Source organism: Passer montanus, unplaced genomic scaffold (assembly GCF_014805655.1).
Source record: "Passer montanus isolate IOZ18808 unplaced genomic scaffold, ASM1480565v1 scaffold21, whole genome shotgun sequence".
Lineage (NCBI taxonomy): Eukaryota > Metazoa > Chordata > Aves > Passeriformes > Passeridae > Passer > Passer montanus.
In genome coordinates, this window is record NW_024366703.1 from 10,062,221 (window position 1) to 10,085,031 (window position 22,811).

Consider the following 22,811-nt stretch of genomic DNA (forward strand, 5'->3'; position numbering starts at 1 on the left):
CAGGGTATCCTTTCCCCTTTCTTTTGGTTCTTTTCCTGGTATCTGCTGTTGGTCAGCATTCAACTGCAGGGAAGATACAAAATGGAACCCTGATCTCCATAAAATAGTTCTCACATTACTTAATTAGCTAAAATTGTTAAGACATATTCATGTGTCGTACATTTCATGTTTGCTTTATATAGTAGGGCAGACTTAAATTAAACACATCTTTCACTTAGGAAAGGTTAATGTTTTTATCGCATTGCCAGTTAGGTATAAACCGTTCATACAATATGATTTACATTTATGTATATCTTTACTTTCCGAGAAAGGCTTTAAATAGTCATTTGAAAAGGAAAAAAAAAAGACAACCAGTGAAAAATTAAATAAATTTCAGTTGCTCTGTCTTACTGTATACAGTGTGAATTGAGTAAAATGCTTTCATTGATAGCTCAAAATAAGTTCCAGCTGTTGTTTTTGTCTCTGTTGCAATGTGAAGTGTTTAATATTTTTATAACATTTTCAGTGAATTATAATTTCCATTTTATGTTTTAATTAATACATTTCCAATGCAAACCCAATATAGTTAAATACATACGTATTGCTTTCATTAAAGGTTAGGTTAGCTTCTAGTGGCTAATTAATTCTGAGTTTATTGATTCAATGTATTTATGAATTTTTTTATTTTGTATTTTGGTAGGGTATTCATCCTAAGAGTAGAGTGGGGACAGTTTATTTTAGTAAATGCATGTACCTTCACGCAGTAATTAGATGCAGAGACCAGTGTGTACGGATGTATTATAACTTCAGCTCAGCATTTTCAGAATGATTAGTATACTGCAGAAAGAAAAAGCCTATAATCTTATTTTCTTTATGTAAGAAGCTGGCACAAGGGAAGAGTGATTCAAAGGAACACATCAGAATTGAGACAAGTGGGTCTGTGAGTTACTTGCATTTTGATGAACGCACATTAAATGCGTTTTAAGTTGAATTTTCATCGAGACAGTTTCAGAAACATGTCACTAAGGGTTTGTGCTCTCTAGCCTTATGCAGGTGTTGTGTGCAGTATTGGGTACCTGAGCCTCTGTTGCTCAGGCTTTGCAAGTATCTTGTGTGCATCTTTCACACAGTCAGCAATGTTACAGTCTGAAATCAGACTGGAAAATAACTGACTGCCTGTAGTCACAATTTAGTGTTTTGTATTGATATGATGAGCGAAAATCTGTCTTTGGATGATACTGTTACACTGAAAGTAGAGAGAGCTCTTTGCTCTCTTCAGATGGCATTTAAACTCGTAGAGGTGGTAGAGACTAATTCTAAATTCATGTTAAATAGCTTTCTAATAGATAACATCTTCATCAGAATGCCAAGATTTTGCAGAAGGAGGATAATGCACTTTGGTTTGAGCAGGGCAAAAAGTGATGGACCCTGCTGACTTTGGTAACTTGTGAATTTGATTTGGCCTCCTACACTGGCCTTCTTGATGTATCAGGAGGTATTGGTGGCTGAAAAGAAAAATTAAAATACACTAAACATCACTTTACTGTTAAACCAGTAAAATTAAGTCAAACTTTGTAATGTGTTTAACTATACTTTTGTGTTTGGAACAGAATAATTACATTTCATGCTTTGGCTTTAGTAGTTGGTAGCAATGATTGGGAGAGATTCCTTTCTCTCCTGCAGTTCTGCTAAGAGTGGTTGCCCTCCCACCCCCATCACTTTTCTATCTCCATTCCTGATTTTTCTAGGGCATCAGCCTTTAGCCAGAACATATTAAACATTAGGGATGTGGGGATCATAGAAGGGATTTGTTGTCTCTCAGATGATGATCGGTGACACAAGTTTAAATTTGTACAAACCTACAAGCTTTGATTTAGGAAGGAGGTGCCCCCAGACTAGATGAATAATGATTATAGGATTTTGGTCTTGTTTTCTCTGCAGCAAGATCACTGAAATGTCTTTTGGGGTGTCTTGTTGGACCAGTCACTTAGTGCTGTTGCTCTCTGCTTGTGGAGTGCAGCTGAGGGTTAAACACTTTATCTGAAGCCTTTCGTTCTACTCTACAGCTATCAGGGGAACCGGTTTGCTTTCTGATAAGAGATTAGATTAAACACGCCAACAGCTCCTTTCACCTGAAAATCTGTTATACAGTTAAAAAGTTGTCACAGAGTTTGGCTGACATCTGGAAAACTAGTATGTAGTAAGTACAAAGTGTGGTACAGGCATCTTCTGACTCAGGGCTGTTTTAGACCAGGAGCCACTGCTGAAATATCTGAATGCAGTGTTTAATCTCTGTCCACAACTGCCCATCTCCAGCATGTCTGCTATCTCCCATACAATGTGAAATTTATTTCATATTATCATCTTTGTTATTCTCAGTGCAAAATTAATATCATGTGGTGTATTAAATGTAATTAATATATTGTTTCAAAGTGACATCATGTTTAATTTTTTTCTTAAGTGTTATTAATTTTGGCTGTACTTCTTGCTTTCAGTTAGTTAAAAATGACACTTGATATCTTTTGTATGGAAACCAGCAGATTTTTTTTGCTGGAAGATCCCTCAGTGAATTAAGCACATGGCGCTCTATGAAGTAACATGTGCCCATGTAAAACATGTTCTTTAGTAGGTGACTGCTCATTGTGTGCCAAGTTGAGTCAAATCTAAACCTAAGAATATTTATACAAGTTAGACCATCTGAAATACTTAATAGTGCCATGTTGTTTGTAGCAGGTTCCTGCAATTTTCTATTGTATGCTGAAGTTCACATATATTGTTGATAATGATCTTATGGGATTTTGATGTGCACAGCTCTTATAAGTCCAATTTTTGTTTTTAACATTATCTGTAGAAGTTTTGTGTAGTGAACAGATTTTTAAATTGATCCGATGCTTTTGGTTTATTTAAAAGAAAGCAACTGATCCTGATAGCAAATCAGCTTGATGAACTAAGTTTCACATTAATAATGACCTTTCGTCTAAGGATAGGGAATTTGAAGGATTATTTTAACTAAGGGAGTGAAAGGAAGAGGTGTGGTAAATCTCAGAAGAAGAGAGCGTTTATCACTCTGTTTAAAAAGCACTAGTAGGACTTTGAATTAGGAATTTGTACTTCTTTGTATTATTCAGCTTACCAGTTCTTTTTTTCTCTTGATTTTGAAATACTTAAAAGAGATGTAGAGATCACTTCAAGTGGTCTTTCTAAAAAATATTGTTTTCTTAGCATAGTTTCCTACTTTATTTGCTGTCTTCTCTCTTTTTTTTTGCGGGGGGGGATTGGAAAGCACCTGTTTTTCCTTTGATTAATATTTTTGAAATGCCCTTAACAAAGAACTAATTTAAACCATCTATTTCACGTCCCTTTTATTGTATCAGTTTAATTTAATATTTCTGGATTTACATGCTTCCAAGGATTTTTAATTCACTTCTGTGTAAATGAAGCAGCTAATCCTGAGAGAGACATAAAGTCACTCCAGTGAAGGGATTATGAATTCTGTGCTTAGGTTGCTTCAACCCTGAGAGCTGGCATCTGCTCATGGGTGTTAATACTGTGCTGGTGAGAAAATGGTCCTGAGACAAGGTATCTGTGAATCCTAAGAGTAACTGTTTCTGACAAAAGTTGAACTAAAGCAAGTGACTTTTCAGTGCCTTGCTTAGGCCTGGTGTGAGTTTAGGGCTTTGCAATCTTATTTTCAGAAGTACCAGTGAATAAGGCAGTTGAGTTTACAAGGGTTTTCATAACAGGCTCTCTAAGAAAACAAGTTGGAAGGTGTTTTGGTTGTTGCTTTTCCTGCTGGTATCTGCTTTTCACTTGTGGTTATCAAACTGTCACGTACATGAACATCTAGTGCAGCATTTTCTGAGTCATTAGCTGCTGAGGTAGGGCTTCAGTGACAAAAGTACAGCTGCAAATGGTCCTGGTGACAGTCTGAGCTGATCATGATCAGTTGTTACCTTCCTTGCCTTATTCCTTAGACCTAACCTGAGAACCCATCAGCAGATACCTAGTGCTGTTCCATCTTGGAACGCAGTAGCTGAGCTGGCAATGATGGAGATGAGTGCCAGCACTGTAAAGCAACTCCAGATATGAGTATCAGCTAGATAACCCTGAGCTCAGGGAGCTGTAAGTGGCATAATTTGGTGGTTCAGTGCACCAGGTGTGGTCTAGAGCATCTTGTGGCAGTTTCTGTGGTAAAACAGATCATCACTTGGTTCTCATGTTAGCCGACTGGCCTCTGGACCATGGAGGCAAATGTTAACATTGTACTGGTGCATTCCTGTTAAAAAGAAAAGTTAACTTGGACACACGGGGCAGAGGGAAGAGCTGTATCCCGTTTTGTGAAAGTGGGTCTATGATGTGGCTTGTCCAGCATGTGATGGTAAGAGCTATTAAGGGTTTCACACTGTGATACATTCACAATGAGGTGTGTGTATGCACTCCAAGGATGAAAAGATTGCCTTATTGACAGAAGACTGAGAGGCTGTAAATAAATTCTGGTTTGAAATGAGAAGGTGGCTCATGTTGCCTGTATCAGCTGTGCTCAGGACAGTCCTTCCAAGAGCAGTGGGAGAGGTGCTACTGATGCAGCTGCAGCTGAAATCTTACTGGTTTGTACCCAGTAATAATTGTATTTAGTGCTGTGGTGTGTAAAACAATCATAAGGAATGTGGTACACACAGGATGTGTCTTCTATTATGCCTTTGTGTGCCTTTCCCATGGAGAAGAAAGATAACTAGTAAAGAAACAGTGATAAAGTTCTATTAAGAAATGCTACTTATGATAAGGAGAAATTACTGGGAGCTGCTATTTATGCCTCCTTTCTCCTCATGATAATGTCATGAGGATCGCCAACGTGTGTCATTCTCTTCTTTATGGTACATTTTGACTCTCTCTAGTGGCTGCCTTGTTTCATTTTTCTGAAATGCCACATTGCTGGTAGGAAGAGAGCCATATACATACAGCCTGTGCTCACAATCTGGAACTGGCACAGCAATGTTGTATTGCTAAGCAACAGTTGGCATCATGCTGTCTACTTCCCTGCTGCCTGAAAAATCCAGATCAGCATCTAGCGCATGTTTTAGGTAGTGAAAAGAATAGTAGGTTTATACCTTATTTTGTGTGAAGTTTGTTGTTCATTCTTTAGTAAAATGTTAAATAGCAGTTCAGAGAAATACAGTCAGGGCGTGCTTTGTTCATCTCCAGGATGGCAAATCCTAGTCATCTTGGACCTTGCAATAGAATGTTTTTTGTGTGAAGTAAGGCCAGTTTTTTATTCAGCCAGCAATGCCTGATCTCACAAATACAGCATGAAATAGCTAAGTTATGTACAAATCTGTGGTTTTATACTAATGGGCTGTAGGATCAGAACAGGTCTCAATTATTCTCTTCTGTGTATATGCATTGCAGGATTTAACAGGAAAAGATGAAGATTTGTGCATTGGAGTGCAGTATTGATAGCCTTGGATTTTAAATGCCTTTTTCTGATTAAGCAAAGGCTTTCTTTGCTGCTTCTATAAAACTTATTTTTCTAGTTGTTTAGAATCCGCCACTTTAAAAACTAAAACTCAAAATCCCAATTGAATATACTACTAGTTAAGCAGCACCCTGTAGTTCAACAACATCCTTGAGCAGTTGGTTTTGGTCTTTAGTACTTGTTAGATGGTAAAGGTTGGAGCTAAAGGGAGCTTCAGATGGGAAATTTTCAAGTTGCAAGTTTCTCAAGATTTTTATTCCCTGACAGAAAGACGTAACAACTGGGACCATCAGCCTAGCAAAATTCCGACATATGTATACATGAACTGCTGTCCAGATTTTTTTCCTCCAGACTTTTCCTTCACTATCACTGAAAAACTTGGAAATTCTGGGTTTTTTCCTATCACCTATTAAAGGTTTTCTTGCTGTTAGAGGATGGTAAATGTGTGGGGTTTTTTTTCCCTGCAGAGGAAATTGTTTTGCCAGGACCTGAGTAGTATGATGCATGCCCAGTTCTGGTAATATGATTCATGGCATTGAGTGATACTGTCTATAATTTTAAAAAGTCATTTTGGGACATCTGGAAAAATGATAGTATATTTTGCTGATAGAAAGATCAGGATAGAAGGACTTTTACAATAGGACAATAAGCTTTGCTTGCTTATCATATTTTTTATGCAGAACTTCAGAATAATATTTAATATGGACAATCTACTTCTGCATGGTTAACTTCAGCATTGGAAATCTGTGTATCTCCTGTTTTGGGATGGTAGCTCCATTTCACCATTTGAAATTTTGAAGTATAGGGTGAGAGACAACAGAAGAATCAGAAGTCACACCTTGTTCTGTGCATTTGTGTGATTCTCACAGCATATTAACACCTGTTTTCTACCCATAGGAAATCTGTCCAGTCTAAGTCGTCTTGGCCTGAGGTACAACCGGCTGTCAGCAATTCCCAAGTCTTTAGCAAAATGCAGTGAACTGGATGAGCTGAACTTGGAGAACAACAACATTTCTACTTTACCAGAGGTGAGGAGTAGAGGGAGTGGACTGGGGAGGGGATGCTGCTGGAGAGCATCCATGTTTTGTGAAGGGAGTGGAACAGGGGAAATTATTTCATCTTGCATCTTAACTCTGAGGAATACCCTTTGTTTTAACCTAAAAGTGATGTGAATTATGTCAATTGTGTAAATATTAGGTATATTTAATCAGTATAGAAGAACGAATGTCATGCAACTTGAGTCAAAACTGGGAGCAACAGTGGTTGTATTTGCTGTGCTCTATCTTTAGAAAACCTTGAATAATGAGTTCAGATTCCCACCCTTTAAGACCGATAAGTGTTTCTCAGTGTTTCTGCTTTGTGAAGCATTAGTGCCTGGAAGTAATTGTTCAGACGACAGAAAAAAATCTGATGTTCTGATGTTTCTTTACTAAAAGCTGATGCTTCTTATTTTGGATATTTATTCAATTTCTTTAGAACCTTTTAAGATTAAGACTTTATGACACAACATAGTCTCTTCTGTTTTTATGATGGTCAAACTGCTTTCCTAAACTGTCATCCCCATGACCCCAAGTTGTCAAAATTACTAGTATGAAGTGAGGTTAAAGGTTATCTAAATATGTATATAGCAAACTATAAATAGAAGAAAAAAAATGCACTCGGTATTAGGCAAAGTATTTATAATAACAAAGGGCAGTAAGAAACTAATTTTCCTCAGATAAATTTCTGAGCTCAGCAATGATAGACTGAAAGAGAGAATTTAATAAATGTTTGGGCAAGACTATAATTTAAGAAAATGCTAGAGTGAAAGCACCAGGCTGCTTTTAGGATGAAAGCTAAGCTAGCCCACCCCACCCAGATGTGTTTACAAAAGAAACTACAGTGTAATTACAAAAAGCTAACATGAGGGATGATTACTTGCTTTAAAACACGTTCAGTCGTAATACAAACCTCTTTGTAACTGTGCTGCCTTCTTCAGGTATATTTGCCCACAATATGTTAACACTTAAGTTTGCAGAAGTGTATAGTTTATACTGTAATCTGTTTAAAATAAAACATGTTGTGCTATAAGACAAAGAACTGTATTTGTAGAAGAAATTTGTGAATTTCAAAACATAGCTGAAGCTGCTGACACAATGCCTAATAAATATTTTATCTTAAAAGGATGGGCTGGAAGAAGGCAGCTCTCATAGATGTAAGAGCATTGTTCTCTTTGTACTGCCAAAGCTCTCTTGCTTCCCTTCAAATGCATTTAATTACTCTAGGCTATTACAGTGAATTAGCTAACATATTTTAGATATTTTTTTCCTATACAAGCAGCCTTCAAAACCAGCTTTTTGAAATGCCAAGATCCATCTGAAGCAATAAAGCATGTTAGAGCTCTGGGACTGCCTAACCCTAGGACTAACATATTTTAATTAAAGTATAGGTAGAAACAACATTTCCTAATCAAAGATTGTACTAATTAATGATTAGGTTAGATTAATACACATTTCAAGATCCATTATTTTATGCTTCCTTCACTGATACTTGCTGAGATGCCCCCACTGTCTATAAAGTTTTAGCCAGGGCATGTAGGTAAGTCCCTGTTAGATCCTATTTTATTTACAGTATTAATAAACTATAAAAGTAGCCAAAGCTTTCCTGGTGAAACAGCAAAGCCATGGTCTTAAAGCATTTACAGTGAATATGGAGCTCAAATTGCAATCCAGAAGTACTGACATTAGGAATATGGTTGGAATCATTATCTTGTTGCTGCTCATTCCTGATTGCAGATGTTGCATTATTTATGGTATGTAATGCCATGCATAAATCTCCAATTTCTGTAATACTTAAGCAAATAGGGCTGGATTCAAGTTGGTGTAGTAATAAGCAAAGGTGACACTTCAGCAGTAATTTAGATCTCATTATCCATCTCCACAGTTCCAGCAATGTGCTTGGCATGTAACTACCACATGAACTGAGATATGGGCTGCTGGGATTTTGGAATCTAATTAGATTGTCAAAAGAAATAAAATCTGGATTCAATGGGCAGCCGTTGCTATCCAGCTTACCTATAGGCTTCTTGCTTTTTATTTTTTAAGGGGGAAAAAAATAGAGCAGTAACTACTTAGGAATATTTTAGAAAGAGGAAAAAACAATGGAATTTTCCAACCCATCCTATTCTTTTTCTCTGTCTGATTATATGAAACTATTATGGTATAATTACAAGACACTGACAAGTTGTGATCACAGTATGGATTTTTATGAAGTTACCAAAGATTTGTACTGGAATTATCAAATGTCTCTTCTGGGAGCCATTGTGTGGGGTTGATATTTCTTTGGGCCCTGTTTTGATGTGGGTGAGTTACTGGAGCCAAAACAGCTGCTGGGGATGGGATGGACATGCTGCCCCTGCTCTCCTGGAGCAACATGTCATTAGAAAAATTGCTTTCAGAGGAGAAAAGAGTTAACCAAACCTCCTAAACCTGTGCTTTTAAATATGGTATGTTTCCTTTTTTTGTATCTGTCAGCATGCAGGGAGGAAGGGGGAAATAAGGCAGTGACTGATAACTGTGAACTGAGGTTGTTGCTGGTGGAAGTTTTATCAAATTTAACACTGGTTTGTGTATTGCAACACTTCTTCAGGGGATGGACTTGAAGGGGGAAAAACATTTCTCATTAGACCCATAAGGGAAAAGAGATGCATTCAAATAAATCTGTCCTAAGTTCTTGGGTGGTTTTCTTCTTTCTACAGGGTCTTTTATCCAGCCTTGTCAAACTGACTAGTTTAACATTGGCCAGGAACTGCTTCCAGTCCTATCCTGTGGGTGGCCCGTCCCAGTTCTCCACAATCTACTCTCTCAATATGGAGCACAACCGCATCAATAAAATCCCCTTTGGAATTTTCTCTAGAGCTAAAGTATTAAGTAAGCTGAACATGAAGGTGAGGCACAGAAACATGCTACTGTGTAAAATCAATGAGGAGCACTGTTTGCTGCTCAATGAATTCTGGCAGACTTAATAATGCAAGGAATGAATTTATCATGCTGAAGTGGATGCTGCTGCTATCACATATATAAATAATTCTGTATTAGTGTAAAATAGTGCTATCAAGATGTTACTAATTTTTTTTATGTTTTGTTAGTTAAGATTTTGTCACATTTGCTTCAGTTTGAACAATGAAAATAAGAAAGCTGGCTGCAAAGTTTTCAAATATCCACATGGGAGACAAGCATGTAGATTTCTCCCTCAGAGACTGTTAAACTTTACATTATAAACAGAACTATGTAAAATAACTTTTTAAAATATAGTCTTTCAAAACCTAAGCTAGAGACTTTTGGCAATATTTGAAGAGCAAAACAAAAGAACTTGTAAGTGTGCTAATACAGTTAAAGTAGGGAAAAGAGATGATATTTTTCTATGAATAGATTTATTTCAAGAAATGCTTGAGCAGTAGCTAAGCTCAGCTACTGTTTTAGAATAGCTTGACACAAATGAATCCTCAATTTGCATTGTCCAGTTTTTTCACATACCCGTTTGTAATTTTGCCTGTTTACCACAACTTTGTGTGACCATTTTTTGAAAGATTTTGTGGTGTCTGGTCTAAATCAAATATTTAAAAAATATTTTGAGCAGTAACAGGTTCGGAGTAATTTCAGATGCTTTTACTCTGAGCCATTAAAGTATATGGGATTTTTTTGGTTCTTTTTTTTGGTTGTGGGTTTGTTGGCTTTTTTCCTCTCAACAGGGTTTAGGGTGTGGGTTCTGGTGGGAATTTTTAGTGATCATGTTTATTCTCTTGATTGATTTGTTTGGATTTTAAAAAAAAATCTATATTTTTAGGATTCAAACGTTTGCTGATAGCACCTTTTTAAGTTACAGTGAACTTTTTGTTCTTTTTTTAATCCACCATCCATTGTATTCAGCAGAAATAGGACAGTGGTTAAAAAATATTTTAAAAGGATTTTTTTTGGGGATTATGTGCTTCTAATTTTTGCACTTCAGTTTATATTAGTAACAGAGAGTCAATTCTGTAACTCTAGATTGGTACCAGTAATATTTGGTGGAATTTGAAAAAAAAAAATAGGCCAATTAATAATAGTTGATGATTTCATTATCAACTGTGTTGTTATGAAGTATTTCTGTTAGCACTTCGTTTAATCTGTCAGATGCCTTCCCAGCTTCTGGCAAGGGCAGACCCTAAATGTTTGATATGTTAAATCACAGGACAATCAGCTGACGTCTCTCCCCTTGGACTTCGGGACTTGGACAAGCATGGTAGAGCTGAACTTAGCGACTAACCAGCTCACAAAAATCCCTGAGGATGTCTCTGGGCTTGTTTCTCTCGAGGTGAGAAGAGTATAAGTTAACACCTAAGTGAATACGTGCAACACATTCGCTACTTCAGGTTTAAGTGATATTACTTTTGGGTCAAATAAAGCTAAATAAATGTGTGTACCTGTGCTGTTTAATCCCCTGTTGCATCTCTTTGTGGCTGTCTTAAACATCTTTTGAATGTTCTTTAGGTTCTTGATGAGCATGCACAAACCACCATGCACAGCTGTGCTTTTAGCCAGGTAGAAGGAAAATTTTTCTCAACAGGAATCTGTGTTGTAAATGCAGTGTTGCTGAACTTGGTTCAGCATGGAGACCAGCATGGAAGCAGCAGGGATCAGAAAAATATAATGAAATGTTTGACAGCCAGGGGTGGTTTGAGTGGAGCTCTGTGAACCTTGTAGGCAGCCAGGTGGGAATTCCCAGCCTTTGAGGGGGAAGAACTCGTAGGTTAAAAGCATGAACTAAACCTGCTCTGTCCCCTCATCCTGTTTCTCAGGGTACCAACAGCAGAGACAAATTATTGCCTTGGAGGGACAGAAAGACAGAGTTACTTGTTTGGGCAGTTGAGGGGACTTTGTAGGCTCTGTGAGTTGCTGGGAAAAATCTGTTAAAGAACTGTAACAAATGGCATATTTGACATTGCAAATTTCCAATGTGACTTCTGTGAATATCTAATTATTCCTGTAGTGTAGGGCTAAAATTATGACAGAGTAATAGTTACTTAATAGCCCAGTTCCCTTTTAAGTTAAGGCTGTGGTTGATGTGATTGGGAAATTAGTAACCTCTAACAACTGGGTTTGCTGGTGGTCTGTCAGCTGCTGAAGCTGGAGAGCTGCTTGGTTTGCTGACCTGTTACCACTGTGTTTCTCTGTAATTAAAAAATCAAACACAAAGAGCTGTTTGGGCGGTGTTTACACAAAAGTGAAGGTTCCCACAGCAGTGCTAAGTCAGCTGCATTGCACGTAGGTAATATTGTCTGTTCCTGCCTTTGTTTCTTGATATGCAATTAAAACATTACTGTTCTCACTGCTCCGTGCATGTGTAGTGCATAAAGGATGGTCTCTGAAATGCTGCTTGTGCTAATCCTCAGGCACTGCCTTTCTTTCACTTTGATTTTCACTTTGATTCTCACCATGCCTTTGTTTTGTTCCTGCCTCTGGTATTTTCTCATTACATGAAACCAGTGAGAGTTGGGATTATTGGTAGAAGACAGGCACTTGCAACCTTGGCTGGATGTGTGTGGCTGGCACGAGGGTCCACACTGGCTGCTCTTTCACATCCTCATGTTTCAATCTGCCTCCTTAAAGAGCTAGATAATAGCATTGTTTAATCAGTAATTAATTACCTGACTACTCATGGTACTGTTATGAGGCTTGATTAGTTCCAAGAACTGCAGGGTTTCTCTGGAGGAAAAATGGTGTATTAGTGTAACCCCTGTGAACTTGCCTGTGAAATAATGAATGTTAACTCTGCTAACCCTGCAAATAAAGATACACTTTTTGAACATGGGGTATTTATAATTCAACTCAGAAAGAAGGAGAAAAACAAGAGGACATCACTGTAGTAGGCGTGGGTGTGTGATGGCAGCCCATTTTGGAAAGCTCATGTTCTGCTTAGGTGCTCCCATCTGTGTGTTTATTTGCTGCTGCTCCTAACCAAAGGGACATAGGGAGAAGAGGAAGTACTAAGCTTTTTAAGGAGGCCTTGGCAAGCACAGCAAATAATGTAAAACATGATTGTGAGATGGCTATAAGGAAGCATAACAAAATGATAGGCAAATTCAGGAAGAAATTGTTTTTCTTTGGTCATTTGAAGAAATAAGGTTTCTATTGGTTTTGCTTTACATTTCTTATTATGTATAATAATATTTGAAAGAAGTATATACTAAATGTATGTATTTATATCATTAAAAACTTGAAAAAATTATGTTAAATCACTGACTTGTTTTATTTTTTAAAAAATGTTAAACTACTTCCTTAATGTAAATGTAGGCTAATATTGGACTTCATTACTTGAAAATGTATTAAAAAAAGTATCTTAATCTCTTATTTACTTATTTTGTTGCTGACATTCTGTGTGTGGTGTTTCTTTTTTGAGGTTCTTATTTTGTCAAACAATCTCCTAAAGAAGCTTCCTCATGGAATTGGAAATCTACGGAAACTCCGAGAGTTAGATCTAGAGGAAAACAAACTGGAATCCTTGCCAAATGAAATAGCTTACCTCAAGGATCTGCAGGTGAAACAATAATTGGTCAAGATAAGCATCTTACGTCCTTTATTTACACCATGCTGATTTAATTGCAGCTTTTTGGATGAGTGGAAACTATTTGAGAGTGGACATAGAAACAAAAGTTAAGAGTCTTGTGCAACTTCACTCACAATTAGTCCCCATTAACTGTTCCCCAGCTTTGTTAGTTAATACTAAGTAAGAGCAAAAAATTTGTGAAGGTTTTAACTGTTGTACCATGAGCATGATACCACCCCAGGAATTATTTCAGTCATGCTCATGAAATCTTCTATGTTTAGGCATGTGTTTTATTAGGCACCTTTTTACTTTTACATTCAGTGATGCTTGATAGAGATTAGAAATGTCAATGAATGGTTGAAATTTTTCTTGTTCAAATTCTTGAGAGTAGAACCCATTCATTTGTCAGCTGCATATCTTGTTACTTGCTGTCATTCCAAGCAAAAATCATTAATTTAATTTGTAAAATGTGGTTTTCCCTTAGAAATTGGTTCTGACTAACAATCAGCTGACCACCCTTCCAAGAGGAATTGGTCACCTCACCAATCTGACGCACCTTGGGCTCGGAGAGAACCTTCTCACACACCTTCCTGAGGAAATTGGTAAGATCCCGTTGTCTGGTGTGATGCAGTGTGTCTGGGCAAAGCACATATCATAGCCAGCTATTTTGCCCATCAGTAAAAGCCACAAAATTAATTTGAAACTTCTAGATATGTGCAGCCTGATGTGAAGGATGTGCCACAGGAACAGCACTGTGATGTGCAGATGAAGAAGGCATGGTTTGTCTCTCGCATCATCTTTGGTGAGGAGCCATTACAGCTGCTCATCTTATATGTGCCTCAATGTGAGAAAAACCTAAAATAAACTAAACCCAGAGCTTTGTAATTTATAAGCTAGTGGAGAGAGTTTTGATGCTGTGGAAACAAACTGTGGAATTAAAATCAGTAAGAACATTTTAAATACCACTGTAGGAGTACAGTTTGGTTATTAAAGCTGGTTGTCTTCACAGATGAGAGAATAGTTACTTATTGTCAGGTGTTTTATGTATCATGCTATCAACTGTTTTCTTCTGTAGCTTCTACTTGTGTTTGGTTTGCTATGCCATGAGTCCTGCCTACTGCTTTCTCTTGTGAAAGACTAAATAGTCTCTTAGGTTATAGGAGATGTTTATGGTATATAAGACTGGAAAATGGGGAGTATTTTGGGGAGGACTTTTTTGAAATTACTTTGTTTTCCAGCTTCTGGTTAACCTGTATTGCAGTATGTGTAGAGGCAAACTGTAAAAGTTTAATTCAGGAAAAAAAAATTCACACTTGTTAGTTCTATTTAATAAATTCATAAGTTAATCTTCCTGTGCAGGGAAGTCACACTCTCCTGCTTTTTCTGCTGTGACATATGACAGTTATGGCTTCAGGTCTTTAATATATGGCTTCTAATTACATAAAAGGAATGACATAGATATTTTTAAAGAGAGAGTAGATCCTGTATGGTATAAGTATTTCCTAGGTCCTTTTGAGTAGATAGCTGTTTCATGTTGCCTGCACTTGCATAGCTCATGAATGGCTATGGTTGATTCCCTTTCAGTTCTCTTATTCTTTATATTTGCAGTTCATTTATTATCTAAAGGAGATGCCTCAATGGATATTTTTACAGGGAAATTAAAGCAAATTGTTTCTTGCTTAGGTACTGGTGAACAGAACTTGCTGTGCTTGAGAACAGGAGTCTCACTGACTCAAGGTTCTGTATAGGAAAGACTCTTCAAATGGACTCAGAGCCTCTGTCTAAAAGTTAGAAACTGCATGAATCAAAAAGATATTACTACTACTTACTATTTTATTTTAACCAGGTACACTGGAGAATCTGGAAGAACTGTATTTGAATGACAACCCCAATCTGCACAGCCTTCCCTTTGAGCTGGCTCTTTGCAGCAAACTGTCAATAATGAGCATTGAGAACTGCCCGCTCAGCCACCTTCCACCTCAGATTGTTGCAGGAGGACCCTCCTTCATCATTCAGTTCCTAAAAATGCAGGGACCATATCGTGCCATGGTCTGATGCTCATCGACTTGTCCAATACACTGTACAAAATCCAAACTGCATTAATGTTGTAATTGTCTGTATATGTATATATAATATAATATATGTGGTTTATATTATATTATATATATATAAATATATAAATAATATAAAAAGGCAAATTTAAGACTGCATTATGTGTTTCTGCTAATAGAGGAATCATAGCCATTTAGATTTTTTTTTTAAATTCTGTAAAAATGCTTGTCTAAGTTTTCTTTGCTGAACTTGATGGAAGTTGTCTGAATAATCTGAAAATGCCAGTTCATTTAAAGCAATTGCCAATGAACTCAAAGTTTAAATTTAAGGGACAAAACCAGTTTTGCTTAGATTTACTTTCAGTTAAGAGAAATGTATAACCTTTATATAATGAACTTTTCTGTTTTCCTCCTCTCCCCCACCCCCCCTTCTTTTTTTGTGTCAAAACCTGAAAGGGTCACATCCCCTGAGGTTGGTATTTTCTTTTAACTTATTTTGAGATTTGAAGCAAATGGTGTTTTTATATTGTTTACAGTCAGAGTAAATCACTGGATTTTGTTTTATTCTGATTTGCTCTGTTTTAATCAATCATATCTAGAGTTTATATGCCTCTGCTGATGAATTTTTATCAACCAGTTTGTATATGAAAAACATACTCATCAAAACAACTGGCAGGTGAAAAGGATGCAGTCAAAACACAAAGAAAAGAAAAAAAAAAGCTTGAATTCCTTTAAGTCTTGCTTCCCTGAGTTATCAGTTGCAGGCATAACATATCTGAACTGAGCCTTTTGCGGTTGGTCTTTTCTAGCACAAGTAAACCTTTTCAGATTGGTAAAAATGTGGAGTATCCTCAGTGAAGAGCGGTTTTCATTGTGTGAAGTAACAAGTCCATGAGGTCTAACAGTACAGTTAAGTGACAAGGAAATAATATATATGTACATTTTTATTACAATGTTGAGTCATAAACTACAACAGGCAATTTTAAGGATTCCTTATAGACCTTGTACAATAAATGAATGTGTCTTACTTTTAAACACTGCAATATATGTAAGTTTTAAGGTTGGTTAACAATGTACTATGGTTTTATATCTTGACTTGCCTTGTACCTCCTTCCATTATGGAACTTCTGTGTCCAAGCACAATATCTTCACACTGTGCTGTTTTGCTGCTGAACTAAATGCACTTTTCCCCACAGCTGGGGCACTTGCTTCAAAATATTCAGTTCAGTATCTTGATTATTCTTTTTTAACTTCATCCTATCTGTTTCAGTATTAAACCGATCTGTTAAAAAAGAGGCACCTTTTTCATTTGTGCAGAGATGTTGATAGCTCAAGAGAAACACTGTAAGTAGTGGACATTCAGTTTTATCACAAATTTCTTGGCTCTTTAGAAGGCAGAAGATGCTTCAGGGAGATTTTCACTATTGCTGCACTTGCAGTTGTCCTTTTTCAGGAGGGTAAGAACTCGAGGCAGTCACATTCCATGGTTACCCAAGAACTGTTCTGTTTATACTCACTGGAATTACTGCTGGGGTAGTGTGGCTTACAGGGCTGTACCTTTTGCACAAAATCAAATCAATGGATGACATGGGAAATCTGTTTCACATGCAGAAGTTTGGGAATATTATTTCTGGCTTTCAGGCGTGCTTATTTAGAAATATTTCCTCAATCTACTTGCATTTTGTTTTGTTGTATGTCTTTTCATTAACAAGGAGTAAGTTTTAAATGGAAGGCAGGTGGAGATATAAAACCTTAGAGGGCTTAAACATGCTGTAAAACTATTGTAGATGTCACTGGATTTTACTAAGTAATGTTCTGTTCTTTCTCACACACTCTCTCTGTTGTTCCCTCTCCCCTTCCCTTTTTTTTTTTACATCTACTGTAGCTTTTCAGTTTAGACTTTAGTTTATAAAAGGCTAGTTCCTTACAGTTCTGCCTGAGTTAATCTTTCTCAGCACTAAGGAGTTAAAATATGAAGATGCTGAAGTGCTTAGTATCAAGACTGTAATTGAAATTCTGAATATACTGCAAAGTCCGTGTTTGTGCCCTCAGGTCTCTAGGGGGGAAACCGGTTTGGTTTATATGGTTCCTTAAAGCAAAAGTGGCGACCCCTTGTGTTTCCAAACGTCTTGGTCTCATTCCCTGTCTGCTCCTCAATCCCGTTTTTATAAGAGTTCAAGGGATTGAATTTGTTTAGATTGTAAATATGTTGATTATTCACCTTGTTAAGGTACATGGTTAATGACTGTATGATTGGAGCTGACCCTCTCGCACATAAATTCCTGTGGGGAAGTTGGTTACCAAAATAGTGCTCCTTACACTCACTTAAAAACAAGCTATTCTTTTCAGTACACTTATAGGAATAAATAAAGCTATGTTTTAATTCATTACTATATTAAAAACAGGATATTTTTTTTCAAACTATCTTTGTACTATTATGGTTGTTGCAATGCCAGATAATCCTGAGCCCTGTTTTAGAAGTTTAATTTTATACACTTCGAGGTGAATGCTTATTTTTTCAGTGCCTCAAGAGAGATTTGAATAAGAGCAGTGTGAGAGAAGTTCTGGTGCAGGAGAAATTGAGTCAGAAGAATCTGAAAAGTTCTTTAAAATGATCTGAAAGTTTAAAGCATTAAATATTTGGCACAGATTGGAAATACATGTATATAAATCCTTATAAGTACAATACATGGATTTATATCCAGATCTATACATAGATCTGTATAAAACCAGCCATTTTGATCATTCAAAATGGTCTTACCTCCTGAAATAACAGACTTTTGCATTTCCCAGGATGCTGGATTTTTAACTGGTGTAGATTCTAGATGGTTTTATTGCCTGGTGACATTCAGTTGAACACACATACTGGCTTACACATGTTTAAGAATTTTATTTGTCCATATCACCTAAAGTATGAATGGAAAGAATGTCATTCTGACAACTGTATGTGTACATAAATACAGAAATGTATTTGTGTATCTATACATGTATGAGAGCATAGACAAGGTGGAGAAATAAATTATTTACAGCATTTTTGAAAATAAGATTGAGAAAGGAGTGATTCCCAGATATTTGTATTAAGTGTTTATTCTTCTTGCTATACTGAGGGAAATAATTTAGAACTGTTATTGAAAAATATGAGAGTCTTTACTTTGGGTGAAAATCATGACCTTGATGACTTGTCCATGGCCAAAATATCAAATTTGTATATGTCTGTGCCTGTGTACGTACATACTCATGACCCATGGACACTATCCTGAATCATGCCTTGAGTTAACAAGCTAAATTGTTATAGACTATGTAGTGTTATGGAAGTCTGGAAAGGTATAAAGCAGATCAAAGATTTGCTAAACCATGAAAAGAAGGAACAGTTGCTGTTGTGACTCACGTTGGTCACAATATTGTATTTTAATTTGCTAAATAGGAGGTTTTTTATAATTCTCTGCAAAAGTTTTTTAGCATAAGCCTTTTAATGTTGTGTTTCTTACTGTCCCATATTCAAGTTTGTCACCAAAATTGTCTGGTGTAAGTGCAGTGGAAATGCTGCTTGTTCAGTTGAGTCACAGAGTTGTATAATTGGGAGTTTCCATTTTGACTTCATGCAACCTTTTTAGAAAGATTTGGATTGTAGAATATTTGCTTCAGTGCCTCTCTTTGATTCAGTATTTTTAGGAACATGCATGTTTAGACATCTTGAAGGTTGTGTTTGTTAATGATTTAGACAATTGATACTTGGATTGTCTCTCTGGTTAGTGCTTAAACCCATTGTGTCACCTGGAATTCAAGTGTCATCTTCAATCCTTGGGATTTGAAAAATCTCTTTTATTTAACAATTAGAAAGCTTTGAGAGGTTATTTTTTCTCCCCCTTTTTTATTAATTTTTTTTAAACCCAAAACTAAATTAAACTTCTAAATCAGCACAAATCCATATCAGGACAGTTTTCATATCTGGATGCAACGAAGAATTTTCCTGTCAGTGTCACACCTTGGCTCAAAAGAAATGCCAAAATAGCTTCTAGTTAGAAACGTGCAGTTTGTGGTCATTTGCACAACGCAAACTTCAAGATACAGTAAGGACAATTACAAACAAATGATAGGCTCTTCAAATGGGTTTGTTTTCACATTAGCAAATATAAGAAAAATTATGTTTATTATTATTCTTATTTAGATCTTAACCAGGACTGCACAGGACCTTTGCTGTGGAAAAATATCAGACCACACTAATTTTGTGGTTAAAAGCTAAGTGAGAGTGTAAACAGTCTACAAAAATGTACTTTTAATCTGAATTATTGTAATGTTGTTATGTCTATATAAAAGATTGCCTTGCTTTTTTATAAGAGTCATTCTGTATCAATGCATTCATTATAAATAGTATATTTGTAAATAAGCTGCCACTGAGTCTTTTCAAAGTTTTCTAGTATTTCTAGTCTGACACTAACCTGGATGTAAGTCTACTTTTGCAGCACTTCAAATTATGAAGAACTGCGTTCTCATTATATACTTATTATTCTCCAAAAGATCTCAAAATATAGATTTTCATGTAGAGCAATTACAGGAAACTTCAGAAGTTGGATGATAGTAACTTCTTTACTCAAGAGTCATGTAGACTGGAGATCTTCTGTACAGCAAATATTGGTAAAAAAAATTTATATTTATTTTGTTATGTTTTAGTAGGGCATGTAGTAAAAACACCCTACAGCTTTCTCTCTGATGGGGAAAATAAATCTTGGATTTTAGTGCAAAATGCATTTCAGCAGCAACAAAATTAAAGTAGGTATAGAATTGCGATGCATAAAAGACAGACACCAGCATTTAATCTTCAGGTTTAATAAAAGACAGTATTGCCAAGCTGCCATGGCACTGATTAAACTGATATCTTCCAGCTCTGTCAAGCTCATTGCACAGACTGCTTCAAGAAAGGCATGCTTACATTGTGTCCTACAAACAAACAAACAAAAATCCAGTGTCCTTGGAAGTCAGAATAGAAAGACCTCAGGAGTTTGGACATGAGAAAAGAGGAAGAGGACTGCAGACTGCAGCTGGTAGCTTAAAAAAGCTGGAACCAGCTCTCAGAGTGTGCAGCAGTCACTCATGCAATAATGGGTGCTTCTGTCATTTCATCAGGTCCCTGCTGATGAAAATCAGTAAAGGGTCTGATCAAAATACCTAAATTTTGGTCTTTGAGGTGAGTCAGTCCCTGTAACCGTAAGTGATCCGACAGTCTGAAAACAAGCCAGTGTCCTCACCAGCATGGCACTCCTGTGCTGTGATGTTGGACCAGCTGCCATCCCCCCTGTCTGACAGGGCTGTGCAGGTCAGGATGTGCAGCTCCTCTGCTGCACTGCTCCTGACCTCACCAGCCACTGTTGGAAGGGCTTGCAGAAAGGAAACAGCATCTGCATCACTGCTTTTAGTAGCCTTGATAGATGAAGCAAATTCACAGAAGAAACTTTTTTCCTTTTTTTATTTTTTTTAAATTTTACATCTCTGTGTATTTCTGGCCTCTGCAACATCCTGTGTCTAATAATTCTACAATTTAATTATGTGCTGGGTGAAAAAGTACTTCCTTTTGTTTGTTTTGAACCACACCATCTTATTTCATTTGGTAACTCCTAGTTCTTGTAGAACTAGAAATTTATGAACAGTTTTTTTCCTGTTCATCTGCTTTTTACCACTCTTGAAGGTTTTGGGTTTATGTCTTACGTTGCCAAAGACAAACCAAGACAGTTTATTTTCATAAATGGCAGCAATATTTCTCCAAGTCATGGAGTTCTAGTTTTTTAGCTTCTCTTCAAACTAAGCCTCTTCTATTCTCTGATAATTCCTGCTGCCTTTCTCTGTGGTTTTCTAGTCCCAGGTCTGAGTCTTTTTCCTGGTTCATGGCCTTTAGCAAGCTCTTTTGTTCTTTGTGTACTTCTACTTTGTGAAATAAAAGTACAGTTCTGTTATGAAAGTTAAAGTTGAGTGGCTGCTAAAGTTTAGTACTAAGCTCTGGTGAGGAATAATCCCACCAGGCAAGGATCAGGTTAGGATTTATACTTCAGATGCAGGCCACCCTCTGTAATTAATTGTTTCCTCTGATTAGCTATAACTGTCTTCCATTATCTCTTGCAACTAGGTATAAAAACCAGAATTAATACAGAATTTTTCAGTGTGCTCATTTAAATAATGCCAGGATTTAGAACACTCTTCATGCTAGTAAGAGTTCATTGTTTTGGAAGATGTGATTTTTGAATATTTCAGCTGACCTTTTTAAACTGTCGAAGCCCAACATTTTCTGAAAATACTGGGAAATTTCCGATATTACTTTTTTATTTTAATAGAAATTGGAGACTGCGCTGGTTGGGTTTTATTTTCTTCCTTGAAGTCTTTGTAGAAAGCTACATAAGAAATTCACATAGTTAAAAAAAGAGAAAAAAAGGTATCTTCCCTGATCCTTCCATGACAGGGCGCATCCTGCCAACAATTGGTGTCAGCCAGAACTTGGCAGTCACCTGGACTGGGGGAGCTTTCTGATTGTGACTGCTTTTTGTTCAGATGGTTGAAGTGAGCACTCCCAGTTGAGCCTGGCCTCAAGAACCATGCTATGTGGCTCTAATAGAGTGAAAAGTGAAGAATGTGTCTTGTTTCTGCCACCCCATGTCCTGAAGGCTGCACCAAAGGCCTCAGCAATATGCAGATGGTGTCTTGTGTGTCTCTGGCGAGACAAACAGATGACATACCTGTGCCATTAATCCAGCCCAAGTGCTTCAGGATACCCAGTGTCCCAGCACTGCTCTCCAGTGACAGGTCCTGCTCTCCACTGGTGGGAGTTGAGCATTTTAGATACCCCCTGTATGTTTAGTGTAAAATACTGCATAAAATCTGAATACTGTGCAGCTCTGTAGAGCATAGCTGGTGTTGTGAACTCTTTGTGATGGCCATGGTAGAAAAAGAGGCGTTAGAGGGCTGGAGATGGTTAGCTTTGATACAACTGGAACAGGCTGAGTGCCTTGAAAGCTAATTTGTTTTGTTTTCACAATCCATCTCAGTCAAATAAAATACATCATCTCTTCGTTCAACCCTTGCCTCACTTCAGATTGTAAGAGTGGGAGATAATTTGATTACCAAGATGAACTGATGATGTTTCAGAGGAGGAGCCATCTGGAGTTTCTGAGTGAGCAGCTGGCAGCCTGGGCTGCATGGTTAATGATCTATGTGCCTTGCAACTATTTTTTTCTGCTGCAAAACCTTTTAAGAGTCTTTAGAGATCAATCTACCCCACTGCCTCCAAGTAAGATGCTATCTGTGAAATTGCAGACAAGTGTTCCCTTTTAAAAGCTCTTTCCATAACACCCTCTTTCTCCTTTCTATTAGTATTTTTTTTTGTTAAGACTCATAATGAATCCTTAATTTGCTGTAGTTTGGTACTTGGCTTTGCTTGGCCTGGTAGCTGCTTTGCATTTTGTCCTGCATTATTGCAACTGTACTGCCTGAAGTGATTTCCAAACTTCATGTGGTCAGTTTTAATGGAAATACATTTTTTTTTTGTTGAAAATCTTAAGATGTTTGAAAACAGCCGTGGTAAAGACAGTGCAGTAAAACTCTTCTCTCTGTGTGACCCAAGGTTTTTGGAAGCCTTTCATCTTTTTTGGTCCTTGCCAAGTAATGTTAACTGAGTGGAAAGTTGTAACTAACTTAGAATTATCTATCCTTGCCAGAGCAGCAGTGGGCAAGAAATTTAACTAGGTATGGAGCTTCTGGTC

General features: G+C 37.0%; 1 protein-coding gene across 7 annotated transcripts in view; it reads left to right on the forward strand.

Annotated features, from left to right (window-relative positions):
* The window catches only part of SHOC2 (SHOC2 leucine rich repeat scaffold protein), a 59,901-nt gene extending 40,699 nt beyond the window's left edge, over window positions 1-19,202 (forward strand). For all 7 annotated transcript variants that reach the window (XM_039709025.1, XM_039709028.1, XM_039709026.1 and 4 more), the window contains 6 exons: window positions 6,350-6,480; window positions 9,189-9,377; window positions 10,661-10,783; window positions 12,869-13,006; window positions 13,500-13,617; window positions 14,862-19,202. In XM_039709025.1, coding sequence (XP_039564959.1) covers window positions 6,350-6,480; window positions 9,189-9,377; window positions 10,661-10,783; window positions 12,869-13,006; window positions 13,500-13,617; window positions 14,862-15,070 — 908 coding nt within the window. In that variant the 3' untranslated portion in view covers window positions 15,071-19,202. The remainder of the gene's footprint in view (window positions 1-6,349; window positions 6,481-9,188; window positions 9,378-10,660; window positions 10,784-12,868; window positions 13,007-13,499; window positions 13,618-14,861) is intronic.
* Window positions 19,203-22,811: the final 3,609 nt, after the last annotated feature.